This window comes from Ruditapes philippinarum, unplaced genomic scaffold (genome assembly GCF_026571515.1).
Source record: "Ruditapes philippinarum isolate M1 unplaced genomic scaffold, ASM2657151v2 ctg3653_1_1_1_1, whole genome shotgun sequence".
Lineage (NCBI taxonomy): Eukaryota > Metazoa > Mollusca > Bivalvia > Venerida > Veneridae > Ruditapes > Ruditapes philippinarum.
In genome coordinates this window covers 897-17,338 of record NW_026865026.1, presented here as the reverse complement: position 1 = coordinate 17,338, position 16,442 = coordinate 897, and the positions used below count along the sequence as shown (strand labels likewise).

At 36.8% G+C, this 16,442-nt stretch overlaps 2 protein-coding genes across 3 annotated transcripts; both read left to right on the top strand.

Annotated features, from left to right (window-relative positions):
- LOC132727599 (uncharacterized) lies at positions 1-9,755 on the top strand. Of its 2 annotated transcripts, none has more exons than XM_060713158.1 (3): positions 1-761; positions 8,484-8,644; positions 9,382-9,755. In XM_060713158.1, exons 1-3 carry the CDS (start codon positions 715-717, stop codon positions 9,663-9,665), a joined length of 492 nt encoding a protein of 163 aa, XP_060569141.1. In that variant the 5' UTR covers positions 1-714; the 3' UTR covers positions 9,666-9,755. The 2 variants fall into 2 exon arrangements, with proteins under 2 accessions (XP_060569141.1, XP_060569140.1); XM_060713157.1 differs by lacking the exon at positions 1-761 and adding an exon at positions 7,643-7,908.
- A 2,599-nt stretch (positions 9,756-12,354) lies between these two features.
- LOC132727600 (uncharacterized) lies at positions 12,355-14,646 on the top strand. The gene is made up of 3 exons (XM_060713159.1): positions 12,355-12,401; positions 13,001-13,161; positions 13,838-14,646. Exons 1-3 carry the CDS (start codon positions 12,355-12,357, stop codon positions 14,119-14,121), a joined length of 492 nt encoding a protein of 163 aa, XP_060569142.1. The 3' UTR covers positions 14,122-14,646.
- Positions 14,647-16,442: the final 1,796 nt, after the last annotated feature.

Genomic DNA, 16,442 nt, shown 5'->3' with positions numbered 1-16,442 from the left:
TTAAACGGGTTGGGTTATATTTCGGTGATCGATCGCCTTAGCGGTTTTCATTGATAATAATTCCATCTTGTCTTATTATTTATTCTTAAAAAAATATTAGATTTTTTATTGTGTAACTTATGCTAAGAAGTGACCGTCGACGTAATTCATTGAAAAATGAAATCAAATAGACCAAATTAATACAATAACCATAGTGGTAAAGGTGTCTGCCTCTCTTCCCATGAATCATGGGTTCGAGCCCTACTCGGGCCATAATCATAATTCCTCATATGGTACCAGTACTGGTTAGTTCCATTTGTTCCCGTCTTAGTTTATCAGTAATCCAGTTATTAGTACCAATCTCTTCGCCAGTGACCGTCTGCTAATCCCACTTGAGATGAGATCAATGTCGTCTGTTAATTTTCACGGAGAAATTACACCTCTCCCAAGGATCTAACTAGCGCCCCCTGGATTACTAATCCGATGTGTTCATTATGCGGTTATCATGGAAACTTCCATGTGACACTTTATCGCCATTCCATGAAAAGCGGCGTATGGTCCAAAAGTACAAGAATGCGTGTACCCTTTAACCTACTAAACGTCAATGACGTAATTACATTGTGACGTAACTGACGATGTCGTCATAACGTCGTTGTTACTTTGGCTAACAACGTCAAAACAGATACAGCAATCTTTAGAAGCAGACGACGATTTTCTAGCAGACGACAATTTATAATGAAGAAAACAACACAAAGCGTTGAACGTCTTCAGGACATGTTAAAGTAAGTACCTATATGATTGATAGTATCTGGCGATCATTTTATGCTAGAAGATCTATTTTATATTTGGTAGAATTACGATTTTGAATACGCTAACAAAACAAAATCGAACCCGATCAAAAACAATCGGATAAAGTCTATGGCAAAGACAGTCGGTACATACTGTACAAGATTAATTTGGTTTAATTTTTTTAACTTATTCAGTCAATTTTCTTAACTGACTTTATACGCGCATATTACTTTCACATGCAATGTACCGTAGCAATTCAAATTATTAATAGATCTTCAATTGATTAGCCGAAAAATGTGCTTAAATAACATAATTATAAAATTTCTCTCTTGCAGACATGCATCTAGAAAGAGGAAGCGTTCCAAAAGCCCAGATGGGGAATCGCTACCCCCAGCAAAGCGTTCAAGAAAGATGGTGGCTGTGGTTCCACTATTTCCAAGGACGTTTTTATTAAAGGTGAAGAAATGGCAAGACAGGAAAAGAAAAATTGAATTAGGTAATTATTGAAATAGTGATTTTCTTTTTATTAAATTTTTATTAAATACACCAAAGATCTAAGTGAAAGAAGAAGTATTTCTGAAAATAGATAGTATGCTTTTATGAAAATTATGTAAATAATTTACACCCCACCCCCTCCCAATCCAGTGATTAGCTTATATGTTAAAGAATACATCAATCCAATCATATCTTATTATTTGTTATGTGTACACTTTCTTCGTCTGCTTCTTTCCAGGTATGGCTCTATACATAGAGGCACAGTTGAAGAAAATGGCCGACACATCATCTTCGCCACCAGAACCCGCAGTTTCATTATCAGTTGAAGCATTAGAGGGAATTAAGGCAGCCGACCAGTTGATTGAAGAAATCTCGGCGAGATCGCCGCTTCTTTTCCAAAGCGTTTATGGAATCATCAAGAGGCTGGAGGTCAACAATGTTCAGACGACAGTGTCGAGGTCAGGTCGTTTCCAGTTAAGCGTCGTGGCGGATGGAGGAAAAAGGGAGAGAAGCGATACTAAGTTGAGTGATGAAAAGACAGAAAAGAGCATAAAATAGAGAAAAATGCTAAAGCAAACGCCATTTGGTAGTTTCAGTAAGAGAAATGGCGTCACTTGTCAGGTTGTCAAAAATCTGGAAAAAGTGAAGCATATTAAATATGATAAACAAGATAAACAAGGAAAGGCGGCGTTCAATGACCGCACTCCCACACGACCCAGCAACAAGGACCAGCGGCCAGGAGCCCAGAAGGACCCCAAACAAAAACAGGACAGGGCACAAGGCAGAGCACAGACAGGATAATTACTTCAACAATAAATAAAAAGAAATAATAGTAACCAACGAAATACATGAAAATTGCAGACTTGGTTTGATTGAGTATGTACATGAGGGATAATGAACAAGAAGTGCATTTGAGATGAAGACTGGTGCGAGTTTAAGCTGAAAGTGGGACTTTCAGGATAACAGTCATGTGATTTGGTTTTTTAACATTTGAGCTTTCCAGCCAAAAGAAAAGGAAATAAAATATTTTATAGACTGGTATAATTTGTTGAGTTTATATATTATGCCAACGGTATGTCAGCAATCGTTTTACTTATATGGAATTTATTTGAACGATATAAATACGTAAACTACAAAGCTTAAGAATAGTCTAATTTTCTTTTAAATGTATACTTGATTTGTCTATAACACGCGAACGTCGGCGGTTCTACTCGGGTACCCGTTTGTGTCTGAAAAAAAAGCACGGAAAGGGACCCGAGGGCTTCCTTACCAAAAGTTGGAAGTCGCCCTTGATAAAAATGTGTGGTGTGAGGGAAAAACCCCCAACCAAACCCAAACAAAAAAAAAAGCCCAAAATAAACTCCCCAAAATGTTATTTTTTTGAAAAACCCTTTTGCTTCCCTAAAATACTGTACGTACATTTGGAAAATATAAAAGGACCCGAAATAAAATAGGGAAATACATTTTTTTTCTTTTTTTTTTGGCGCAAATCGCTTTATAACTCGTACCATTGGGGATATTTTTAAGAAGTTTATAGTGTTCAATTTTTATATCACTTAAAAAAGTTCTAACCCGATCATTTTTTAAATTTTTTGATTTTTTATAACGGTCAATGATCCTTAAAAAAATCACCTCTGATTTTTGTGTCATTTTTCCTAACCCGTGATTTCTGGAAAGGAAAAAATAATTTAATAAGGTTTCATGCACTCCAACGCGGGAGAACGGGCGCGGTTTAACATTTTGGCACGAAATGGTTGTGGCCACAGAGCGTGGTGAGTTTTAATTTTTAAACATTGCAATAAATCCTTGTCCTTTATAAGTGATAAACTAAAACATGGGCACGAATGTGATTGCCAGGATCGTTCCGACATTGGAATTTGATCAACATGAGTGGCTTTTCCCAATTTTTTTTTAAATTTTCGATAAAGAAATTTAAATATTTAAAAATAGAAAAGGGTAAAAATTTTATTTTAAGGGTTTTTTCCATTTCCTTTGGGAAATAAAAAAAAGGGGATTTAGGGGTTTTATTTTTTTTCCCCAATATAAAACAAAACTCGGGGTGATCGGTTAGTTTTTGTTCATTACGGGTTTAGAAAAGTATATAATTCCCTTTTTTTATGATTTACCCAGGATTTTAATCCCCAAGTTTTTTTTTCTTTTTTATCCCCTATATGAAACATCTCTAATAGAGCTTTAAACTTAAAACCTTTTAAACACTACAAAAAAAAGTTTTCGTAACCCAACCCCCCCTTTCAGGGCGGGAACTTTACTCTTTGGGCACCGGACTAACTTCATAAACGCCCAGTTTTCTGTAAACCCCTACAAATGAGCATTACTCATGAGATTCTGGGCTCAACTAATATCCCGGTCACATATTCACGGAATACGCCCACGGAAGAGCCACGGATGAATTCCGGCATCGTCCGTAGCTACCCGTACTGGTCAGTAGCTCTCCGTATTGTAACCGTAATCAATCGTAGTAGTCCTGGTATATCCGTAGCGATCCTTGTCAATTTTTGAACATGCACAACAATTTGCTACGGAAAAATCAACCGTAGCGTATCCCTGCTAGTCCGTATTAAAACGTACCGATACTTACTGGTCCGTACGAAAACCGTACTAGTCCGTACTGATTCGTAGTCCACCAACTTGTCAAGGATTTCCACGGTTTGGTACGGAGAACTACGTTTTTGTACGGTTACCCTACGTATAAGCTACGGTTTTAATACGGGTTAATACGGAAAGCCACGATCGTAATACGTTGTACTACGGAGAGGCAGGGATTAGCACGGTCTTGTAAGGTTTATTGCGTTGCAACACGAAACCGTACGGACTTGTACGGTCCACCACTGTTTAGTACGGATGAATTAAGTATCATGTACTTTCCAAGGATACTATCTTCTTGTTAAAAACAGACATATTTGCGGGAACATTCAATAAATGATAATTGCCATTTACTGGCTGCAACTTTATATTGAAATGGCTCAGAATGCGCAGGCAGTGGTCGAGCTGCTTGATGCCATGCATAGAGGTAAATGTATATAAATATCGTACTACAATTCAAGTAATAGAATAATAAAATTTAATGTTACACATTTTACAAACATTGGATCGTGAAATTTGAGTAAATATGTACATGAAACGAAGTGTCTCATAAGACTTGGACACTGGCCCTTGAGTTATAAGAAGATTAATTAACAAGCCTTTTACATATTTTTAAAACATAAACATTCACGATAATTAATGTTATTGTAAAATGAACAGCAAATTTTAAAATTAAAAGAGACGCAGTTTTGATCAACCCTTTTTTTTAGTGATTGCTAGTCCATATCTAATTAGGTAAGAGAGGACAGGAGAGATGGTGGACTAAAGATGGGCTTTTACGAAGACGCCTTCATGTTTAGTTCCGAACTTGTTGAGGACCCAGCGTCCTTCAAGCAATTCACTTTAATCAGACCTGATGTGTCTCGGGGGTCAGACGAGATCAGGCCGAATCCTCTCCGCTGAAATCATTAAACCCTGCAATTCGTTTTCCAGGTGTTCTTTTCTTGTGAGGCATTTTGAAAATTAGCATGCAAGAGATTGTGGACGAATGTATTAGGTCCGTATAGATCCGTGGCAATACGTTCTTCTCCGTATCAATTCGTTCTTCTCCGTATCAGACCGTACTTATTCGTACTTAGCCGTGATTATACCGTAGCAGACCATAATGTATCGGTAGTGCATCCGTCCTAATTCGTGTCGATCCGCATCAAACCGTGTCGGTCCGTAACAATCCGTGTCTCTCCTGGGGATTTTGGTGGTAAATCCGTCGGACTCCGTGCTCATACCGTTGTGTGTCCGTACTGGAACCGTAGCGGACTACGGAATTTCACATTTCCGTAGTAATCCGTGAACGATTAGACCGTAGCTCTTCCGTGGCATTATCCGTGAATATGTGACCGGGGCTTTACATACACTGATCACAACATATTGAACCTTCCCTCATAGAACATTACTCATGATACCATATTACATCATATTGTAACATTCCTCATAGTGAATCGCTCATGACAGCCTTGACTCAAATTACTTCACACTACACACAGCATATTGTAACATCCCTCATAGAGCATTACTCATGGCACCCTGGGCTCAACTTACTTCACACTACACATAGCATAATGTAACATCCCTCATGCATAATGTAACATCCCTCATAGAGCATTACTCATGGCACAACTTACTTTACACTACACATAGCATAGTGTAACATCCCTCATAGAGCATTACTCATGACGCCCTGACCTTAACTTACTTCACACTACTCACAGCATACTATACATCACTCATAGAGCATTTCTCATGACACCCTGGGCTCAACTTACTTTACACTACTCACAGCATAATGTTACATAACTCATATAGCATTACTCATGACACCCTGGCCTCAACTTAAAACTACTCACAGCATACTGTAACATTCCTCATAGAGCTTTACTCATGGCATCTTAGGCTCAACTTACTTAACACTACTCACAGCATTATGCAACAAACTCAAACAGCATTATTCTTTTGTGCCCCTGCTTCAGTATAGCTTACTCTCACTTCTCTAAGCATTCATGAGTTGTGCTCAGTTCAGCTGAGCATAATGTGAGCTGAGCATTTCGCTAAGCACCCTGAACATTGATCACTGGACATTTTTGTGAGCTCCCTATAAAGGGAGTTATATTCAAGCTGGCTTAAAGATCACTGAGTAATGACCATTTATAACAAATGTGATGCTGGTTGATCTTAATTTTCTACTCTTTTTATCATTTCCTGCATCAAGGGAGCTAGCTTTAACAATCTTATTTTTTTTCCACTGCATATAATTTCCTTCCTTAGTTTGTAATTTTTTAGGGCGTCTGTGGCTGTGTAGACCAAAGGCTCGACTTTTCTTAGAATAATCGAGCTAATGCAGTCACCCATTTGTCGGCGTCGGCGTTGTCCCTGTGGTTAAGTTTTTGCGTGTAAGCTGGAATCTCCATAACTACTGAAGGGAATGGATTAAAACTTTTACACACATGTTCTCAATGATAATCTAACATGATTGGTACAAATCCCATAACTCTGATTTGCTTTTTTGCATAATAGTGCCCCTTTTTCGACTTAGAAATTCTTGGTTAAGTTTTTGCGTGTAAGCTGATATATCCATAACTACTGAAGGCTTTACACACATGTTTTCTGTGATTATCTAACATGATTGGCATAAATCCCATAACTTTGATTTGCTTTTTTGCATATGTATGCCCTTTTTTCGACTTAGAAATTCTTGGTTAAGTTTTTGCGTGTAAGCTGGTATCTTCATAACTGCTGTAGGGAATGGATTGAAACTTCATACACTTGTTCTCTGCGATTAGCTAACATGATTGGCACAAGTCCCATAATTATGATTTTCTTTCATAATCATGTTTTCAACTTAGAAATTCTAGGTAAAGTTTTTGTTTGTAAGCTGGTATCTCCATAACTACTGATGGGTTTGTTCCTTTTTTGGAACAATTTTAAGCATTCATAATAAAAAAAACAGTGATTAATTCGATAAAACTTCTTAATAACAAGCCTTTGACCTTTTCGGACAATTTTATGTATTCAAATAGTAAGCATTATTTTACTCAATGAAACACCGTTGTGACAATTTTTTCGAATAGTTGAACGTTACTTTCTTCTGACAGTTCTCGTTTTTTTAATTATCTGCCTTTTTATTTTTTTATATTTTCAGTTTAGTAGAACTATACCCCCTTTTCTACTTTGCTTTCATCATAACTCAAGTAATGAGTAAAGTGGAGCAATCTGCAAGTCGGACAATTTTGTCAAATACTCGACATGTTGGTTGCTATGTTTCAATTTTGAATTTTGTGTGGAGTTACTGTGGATTTTTATGTTAAGAATTTTATATTTTATGCAGATGTTAAACGATTTATGTTATATTTTGTTGATCCATCGCCTTAGACTTGGTGGCTTAGATCAATTTTCACGGAGAAATTACACCCTGCCCAAGGATCGCACCAGCGCCCCCTGGAATACTAACCCGATGCTCTTCCTGTTGAGCTAAGCGGACCAATTACCCATTTTGAATGCATTCCACTTAGAAACACTTCTTTATAACTTCAAAATAATGTTATCAACCTTATTATTTGTACAAAAGAAAAAAAAACGAATCCCTAAATAACGCCCAAAACGACAAAAAATGAAAATGTTGCGGGCTCGGTTTGATTGACGGTACTGGAAAGTGCAAGGTACCGTTCACGCCCCCTAGCACCGGCTTAAGCAGAATTCTACATTTAAACATGAAAATGGTGAAATTTTGAATTTAGAAACATCCGCAGATGTGTTCACGACGGTTATCATGGAACATTCAATGTGACACGTTAGCGCCATTCCATGAAAAGCGGCGTATACGGTCCAAAAGTAAAAGAATATGTGAGACCTTTAACCTACATACGTCAATGACGTATTTACATTGTGACGTAACTGACGATGTCGTCACAACGTCGTTGTTACTTTGGCTAACAACGTCAAAACAGATACAGCAATCTTTAGAAGCAGACGACAATTTTCTAGCAGACGACATTTTGCAATGAAGAAAACAACACAAAGCGTTGAACGTCTTCAGGACATGTTAAAGTAAGTTCCTGTATAATTTATAGTATCTGGCGATAATTAAAATGTATGTGTATTATTATATTGATAAGAACTAAACTTAACTCATTGTTCGGTCACATGAAATCTCTTGTGTTCAATTGACTACAATTTATTATATCTAGCTCTGTTAGGTATTTTTATATTCATACGCTTGTTAGAATAGGAAATACACTTACACGATTCTCATACGTTGTGAGACCCGTCTTATCTTTAAGTTAATAACTGCATGTATATAGATCTATATTATAGAAATTCACAAAATGTTCTGCAACATCAAATTATATTTTTTCCCGAAATTATTCATTTAATTTAGTATATATACCAGATCTATTCTTATTTCCATGACTTGTAAGGGAACATAATAAGTAATATATATATCTAGTAGTGTCATGATCTTGCTGATCAAATTAGTTACAACAAAAAAGGGTACTTTACAGTTTGACGAAATAGTCCCTTCTTGCATATAGTTGTTGGAATTCAAAAGTGTCTAAAAATTACATATTTTTAGACTTAATTAATGGTAAGAAGATATTTTCACTATAATTTCTTATTTGCAGACATGGATCCAGAAAGAGGAAGCGTTCCGAAAGCCCTGATGAGGAATCGCTACCCCCAGCAAAACGTCCAAGGAAGATGGTGGCTGTGGTTCCACTATTTCCAAGGACGTTTTTATTAAAAGTCAAGAAATGGCAAGACAGGAAAAGAAAAATTGAATTAGGTAATTATTGAAATTGTGTTTCTAATTTCTTTTATTTAATTGAAAGTAAATTCAGAATATTGATTGATATTTCATGATACACCAAAGCACATAATTAATGAAGTATTTCTCAACCATGCCGTTATACATCACTGAATTAAAGCCCTACCGCCCCTGCCCCCACCTCAGTCCCCGTCTCGAATCCAAATAATAGCAAGGCAGGGACATACATTAAATTCCCCCGCTAAAATGTATACCAAAGCACTTTTGTTTTAGTCATTAATATTAAATTAGGTGGTTATTGAAATTGCGATCCTTTTTATCAAATTGAAAGCAAATTAAAATATTGATTGATATTTCATAAAACACAAAATCTCTTTATTAATGAAAAATATTTCTCAAAACAACATAGTATGCCGTTATGCATCAGTAAATTGTAGGCCTCACACACCTTCAACCACACAGTTACAATTTTCTTCTTTGTTTCTGTAATTTAAACACTTGGAATTTTCTAAAATAAAAGTCACCAATGAAACGTTAACGAGAAATAATAAGTAAAAAAAAAGTTATAAACATGCCATGCCATAACTAAATGTATCTAGCGAATGTTTGAACACATCATGTCGTCTGCATCATAGATGATGCAATGCAAGAAACAAATCATTTAAGGAACTCTTAAATTAAATAAAATACATTTTATTGTTTGTTATGTTACCCTACTGGAATGTATGACAATATTTTCTTCTGCTTCTTTCCAGGTATGGCTCTATACATAGAGGCACAGTTGAAGAAAATGGCCGACACATCATCTTCGCCACCAGAACCCACAGTTTCATTATCAGTTGAAGCATTAGAGGGAATTAAGGCAGCCGAGCAACTGATTGAAGAAATCTCGGCCGAGATCGCCGCTTCTTTTCCAAAGCGTTATGGAATCATCAAGAGGCTGGAGGTCAACAATGTTGCAGACAACAGTGTCGAGGTCAAGGTCGTTCCAGTTAAGCGCCGTGGCGGATGGAGGAAAAAGGGAGAGAAGCGAAACTAAATTGAGTGATAAAAAGACAAAAAAAAGAACATAAAATAAACAAAAATGCTAAAAGCAAACGCCATTTGGGAGTTTCAATAAGAGACATGGCATCACTTGTTAGGTTGTCACTTTCAAAAACGTGGAAAAATTGAAGCATATTAAATATGATAAACAAGGAGAGGCGGCGTTCAATGACCGCAACCCCCACACGACCCAGCAACAAGGACCAGCGGCCAGGAGCCCAGTAGGACCCCAAACAAAAACAGGACAGGGCACAAGGCAAAGCACGGACAGGATAATTACTTCAACAACAGAAAAAAGGAAATAATAGTAACCAACAAAATTACATGAAAATTGCAGACTTGGTTTGATTGAGTCTGTACATGAGGGATAATGAAAAAGTGCATAGAAGATAAAGACTGGCGTGAGTTTAAACTGAAAGTGGGACTTTCTAAAGTAACAGCTGAGATGACAGCCACGTGGTTTTTTTTGTTGTTGTTTTATTTTACATTTGAGCTTTCCAGCCAAAAGAAAATTAAATAAATTTTATAGGCTGGTAGAATTTTGTTGAGTTTATATTATGTCCATGGTATGCCGTATTCACAAACCTTTAAAAATAGAATACATGTTTTCAAAAAGATCCTCGACATTTTTTGTTTACTTTTTCAGGGGTGGGTGATCACGTGACATTGTTTACGGTAGCATTGTGTTACCGCTTATGGTATATGCTATTTTTTCGTTATATTTTCTCAATGTTTCAATAATAATAATATACCCTGTTTTACGTACTTAATGTTACTAAAAGCATGCTGTAACATTCCTCACATTACTCATGACAACCTGGTTCAACTAACATTACACTATTCACAACATACTGTAACATCCTTCATAGAGGAATACTCATGACACCCTGGGCTCAACTTACTTAACACTACTCACAGCATATTGTAACATCCTTCATAGAGCATTTCTCATGACACCTTGGGCTCAACTTACTTTACACTACTCACAGCATATTGTAACATCCCTCATAGTGAGTAACTCATAACAGCCTAGACTCAAATTACTTAACACTACTCACAGTATATTGTAACATCCCTCATAGTGAGTAACTCATAACAGCCTAGACTCAAATTACTTAACACTACTCACAGTATATTGTAACATCCCTCATAGAACATTACTCATGACACCGTAGGCTTAACTTACTTCACACTACTCACATCATATTGTAACATCCCTCATAGAGCATTACTCATGACAGCCTGGACTCAACTTACTTCACACTACTCACAGCATTATGCAACATACTCATACAGCATTATTTTTTGCGCCCCTGTTTCCTTATAGCTTACTCTCACTTCTCTGAGCATACAGGAGTCGTGCTCAGCTCAGCTGAGCATAATGTGAGCTGAGCATTATCCTATAAACCCTGAACATTCATCACTGGACATTTCTGTGAGCTCCCTATTAAGTAAGTTATATTCAAGATGCTTTAAGATCAGTGAGTAACGTCCATTTGTTACAAATGTGATGCTGATTGATCTTAATTTTCTTCTTGTTTTTCATCACTTCTTGTTTCAAGGGAGCTAACTTTAACAGTCTTATTTCTTATCAGCATAAAAGTATCTTCCTTAGTTTGTCAGGATGTCTGTGGCTGTGTGGTCCAAAGGAAAGATTACCCTGAACGTCATTTTTTTCTAAACTATCTGCCTTTTTATATTTTTTATATTTTTAGTTTAGTAGAATAATGCCCTCTTTTCTACTTTGCTTTCGTCATAAGTCCTAAGAAAAGTGGAGCACGATGCTTCTCGGACAACTCTCGTCAAATACTTATCACGACGTGTTGATTGCAATGTTTCAATTCTAAACTTTGTGTGAGTTACTGTGGGATTTTTAAGATGTAGAATTTTAATTTTTTATGGCCGGATTTTATTTTTTTGGTCGGTCCAGTGCTAGCCGGGGTTTTCCTTGATAACTAAACCTGTACTTCATTAAACTACCCTATTTCTCCGCCAATATAATTCCCAACATGATTTTGATTACAGGGTGATAGACAAATTCTAAATAACCCCATTAACAACCGATGATCGTCTGTTAATTTAACACCCTGCCCAAGGATTGGACCAGCGCCCCCTGTATTACTAACCTGATGCTCTTCCGGTTGAGCTATGCGGACAAATTTACACATTATGAATGCATTCCACTTAGAAACACTTCACTATGATTTAAAAATACTGTAAACCTTATTATTTGTACAAAAGAAAAATAACCGAATCCCTAAAGAACGCCCCAAAACGACAAAATTGAAAAAATGTTGCAGGCTCGGCTTGATCGAGCTTGTTCTTGGACGGTTCTGGTAGGTGCAAGGTACCGTCCACACCCCTTAAACACCGGCTTTAAAGAGAATAAGAAGTCCCACATTTAAACATGAAAACGGTGAAACATCTGCAGATGTGTTCATCATGCGATTATCTTGAAACCTTCAATGTGACACGTTAGTGCCATTCCCTCAAAAGCGGCGTTTACGGTCCAAAAATAAAAGAATGTGTGTACCCTTTAGCCTACTAACGTCAATGACGTATTTACATTGTGACGTAACTGACGATGTCGTCATAACGTCGTTGTAACTTTGGCTAACAACGTCAAAACAGATACAGCAATCTTTTGAAGCAGACGACAATTTTCAAGCAGACGATAATTTGCAATGAAGAAAACAACACAAAGCGTTGAACGTCTTCAAGACATGTTAAAGTAAGTACCTTTTCAATTTATAGTTTCTGGCGAGCATTTTATGCTTGTAGATTTATTTTGTTTTTGGTAGCATTATGACTTAAATCGAGGAAGGTCTCTGGTAACAAATATAAGTAACTGAATAAAATACAAATATATACATTATAAAAATGTATATGTATTATTATATTGATAAGAACTTAGCTTAACTCTTTTTTTCGGTCACATTAAAGCTCAAGATTGTGTTCAACTGAATACAAATATTAGCTTTGTTATGTATTTTGTAATACATATGCGTCTTTATAGAATATCAAATGAACTTGCGTTGTATATACACTTATAACTTTATAATTATGTGAAATGGAAAATCACTACATATTCTGCAAGCTTAGTAATTTAATTTATTATATATACTAGATAACATATTAGTTATAAATCCGATGACATGATCTTGCTCATCAAAGCAGTCGCAGTACTAAACAAGGGAACTTTACAGTTTGAAGAAATAGTCTCCTATTTACACAGATGTGTTGGAATTCAAGTTGTGGTGACCAAAATCATATATTTTTGCAATTAATTAGTGGAAAGAAAACGTTTCAACTATTATTTCATATTTTCAGACATGCATCCAGAAAGAGGAAGCGTTCCATAAGCCCGGATGAGGAATCGTTACCCCCAGCAAAGCGTCCAAGAAAGATGGTGGCAGTGGTTCCACTATTTCCAAGGACGTTTTTATTAAAGGTCAAGAAATGGCAAGACATGAAAAGAAAAATTGAATTAGGTAATTACTTTAAATGCGTTGTTTTAAGTGAAAGTAAGATTGCTGATTGATATTTCATAATACTCCAAAACTCTTAATTAATGAAGAAACATTTCTCAAAACAACAAAGTATGCCGTTATGCATTAGTGAATGAAAGCCCCCCCCCCCCCTTCACGCCCGCCTCCCTCCTAATTCAGTGAATAGTGGGGACGTTCCATGTCTGCGGGGACTGACAGTAAATTTCCCGCTAAAAACCATCGCACGTTTGTAATATTCATCCGCCAGTGCAAGTAAAAACCTGGCAGCTCTCCTCTGCTATTCCCTCGTGCAAGGACCGGTGTTACTGTTAATATGACTAGTGCATTTATTAATCTCCTCTTTGTTTCAGCAATTAAAATAATCTGGAAGTTCTTAAATATTAATGTTTGGAAAACAACTCTTGGAATCATATTTCACTGTTTTGGTAGAAAAATTATTTCAAAGTTTGAAATACATTTTACTAAAATAAAATGTCGTATGCATCATAGACACTGCAATGTAAGAAACAAAACAATGTCTGAAATAATAAAACCGTTGTATGTTAGAGAATCTAGAATCAATCTCATCCATAAAAACAAATTATTTTACTAAAAAAATGTATTTGTTATGTGTACACTTCTGAAGTGAATAACAATATTTTCGTCTGCTTCTTTCCAGGTATGGCTCTATACATAGAGGCACAGTTGAAGAAAATGGCCGACACATCATCTTCACCACCAGAACCCACAGTTTCATTATCAGTTGAAGCATTAGAGGGAATTAAGGCAGCCGAGCAGCTGATTGAAGAAATCTCGGCCGAGATCGCCGCTTCTTTTCCAAAGCGTTATGGAATCATCAAGAGGCTGGAGGTCAACAATGTTGCAGACGACAGTGTCGAGGTCAAGGTCATTCCAGTTAAGCGCCGTGGCGGATGGAGGAAAAAGGGAGAGAAGCGATACTAAATTGAGTGATAAAAAGACAAAAAAAAGAACATAAAATAGACAAAAATGCTAAAGGCAAACGCCATTTGGTAGTTTCAATAAGAGACTATTGTCAGGTTGTCACTTTCAAAAATCTGGGAAAAGGGAAGCATATTAATTATGATAAACAAGATAAACAAGAAAAGGCGGCGTTCAATGAACGCAACCCCCACACGACCCAGCAACAAGGACCAGCGGCCAGGAGCCCAGGAGGGCCCCAAACAAAAACAGGACAGGGTGCAAGGCAGAGCACGGACAGGATAATCACTTCAACAATAAATAAAAGGAAAAAATTGTAACCAACAAAAAATTACATGAAAATTGCAGACTCGGTTTCATTGAGTCTGTACATGAGGGATAATGAAAAGGTGCATACCAGATGAAATCTGGTGTTAATTTAAATTGAAAGCGGGACTTTCAGAAGTACCAGCTGAGATGACAATTACCTGATTTGGTTTTTTAACATTTGAGTTTTCCAGCCGAAAGAAAACGAAATAAAAAAATTTTAGGCTGGAAGAATTTGTATATTATGTTCACGGTATAACATAATCGTTCTACTTATATACAAATTAATTTTAGAAAATGAGTTTGAAAGATAAATACGTGTTTTGTAAATTACAAAGCAAATTTCTATGATGACATTTTTAAAATGATCTAGTTTTCAAAATGTAAATTTGATTTGTCTTTACAGCTCATCGTTGTTAACTTTTTGATAACCGTTGCTAAAATATACTGTACAATTGGAAAATAAATAATGGGTAAAGTATTAAGCCGAAGACCAAATACGAATTCGATTTTTTTCTGCTGAAGCTAGATTTTCTTCACTTTTCTTTTTTTCTGTTTTTCTGTTCTAACTAACCTAATTAACACTACTTAAAGCATGCGGTAACATCACGCAACTTACTCATGCCACCCTGTTTCCATTTACTTTACACTCCTCAAAGCATACGGTAATATCCCTCATAGAGCTTAACTCGCGGTATTCTGAACCTAGCCATCTTCACACTAAAAGCATATTGTGAAATCCCTCATAGAGTATTACTCATGGCACCCTGACCTAAGCTATCTTCACAATACAGAAAGCATATTGTGTAATTCCTCGTAGAGCATTACTCATGGCACCCTGACCTAAGCTATCTTCACAATGTGAAATCCCTCATAGATCATTACTCACGGCTTCCTGACCTTAGCTATCTTCACAACACTGAAAAGCATATTGTGTAATTCCTCGTAGAGCATTACTCATGGCAACCCTGACCTAAGCTATCTTCACAATGTTGAAATCCCTCATAGATCATTACTCACGGCTTCCTGACCTTAGCTATCTTCACAACACTGAAAAGCATATTGTGAAATCCCTCATAGAACCATTACTCATTGGCACCCTGACCTAAGCTATCTTCACAATGTGAAATCCCTCATAGATTATAAACTCACGGCTTCCTGACCTTAGCTATCTTCACAACACTGAAAGCATATTGTGAAATCCCTCAATAGAACATTACTCATGGCACCCTGACCTTAGCTATCTTCACAATGTGAAATCCCTCATAGAACATTACTCACGGCTTCCTGACCTTAGCTATCTTCACAACACTGAAAGCATATTGTGAAATCCCTCATAAGAACATTACTCATGGCACCCTGACCTAAGCTATCTTCACAATGTGAAATCCCTCATAGATCATTACTCACGGCTTCCTGACCTTAGCTATCTTCACAAACACTGAAAGCATATTGGTGAAATCCCTCATAGAAACATTACTCATGGCAACCCTGACCTAAGCTATCTTCACAATACAGAAAGCATATTGTGTAATTCCTCGTAGAGCATTACTCATGGCACCCTGACCTAAGCTATCTTCACAATGTGAAATCCCTCATAGATCATTACTCACGGCTTCCTGACCTAAGCTATCTTCACAACACCGAAAGCATATTGTGAAATCCCTCATAGAACATTACTCATGGCACCCTGACCTAAGCTATCTTCACAATGTGAAATCCCTCAATAGATCATTAACTCACGGCTTCCTGACCTTAGCTATCTTTCAAAACACTGAAAGCATTATTGTGAAATCCCTCATAGAACATTACTCATGGCACCCTGACCTAAGCTATCTTTCACAACACTGAAAGAAAATTTTGAAATCCTCATAAAACATTACTCATGGCACCCTGACCTAAGCTATCTTTGACAATGTGAAAAATCCCTCATAGAGTATTAACTCATGGCACCCCCCTGACCTAAGCTATCTTCACAAATGTAAACTCCCTCATAGAACATTACTCACGGCACCCTT

Coding starts and splice junctions, on each gene's coding strand:
- LOC132727600 (XM_060713159.1), top strand. CDS start 12,355: ATGAAGAAAACAACACAAAGCGTTGAACGTCTTCAAGACATGTTAAA. Junction 12,402..13,000: donor CGTCTTCAAGACATGTTAAA/GTAAGTACCTTT, acceptor TCATATTTTCAG/ACATGCATCCAGAAAGAGGA. Junction 13,162..13,837: donor GAAAAGAAAAATTGAATTAG/GTAATTACTTTA, acceptor GCTTCTTTCCAG/GTATGGCTCTATACATAGAG.
- LOC132727599 (XM_060713158.1), top strand. CDS start 715: ATGAAGAAAACAACACAAAGCGTTGAACGTCTTCAGGACATGTTAAA. Junction 762..8,483: donor CGTCTTCAGGACATGTTAAA/GTAAGTACCTAT, acceptor TCTTATTTGCAG/ACATGGATCCAGAAAGAGGA. Junction 8,645..9,381: donor GAAAAGAAAAATTGAATTAG/GTAATTATTGAA, acceptor GCTTCTTTCCAG/GTATGGCTCTATACATAGAG.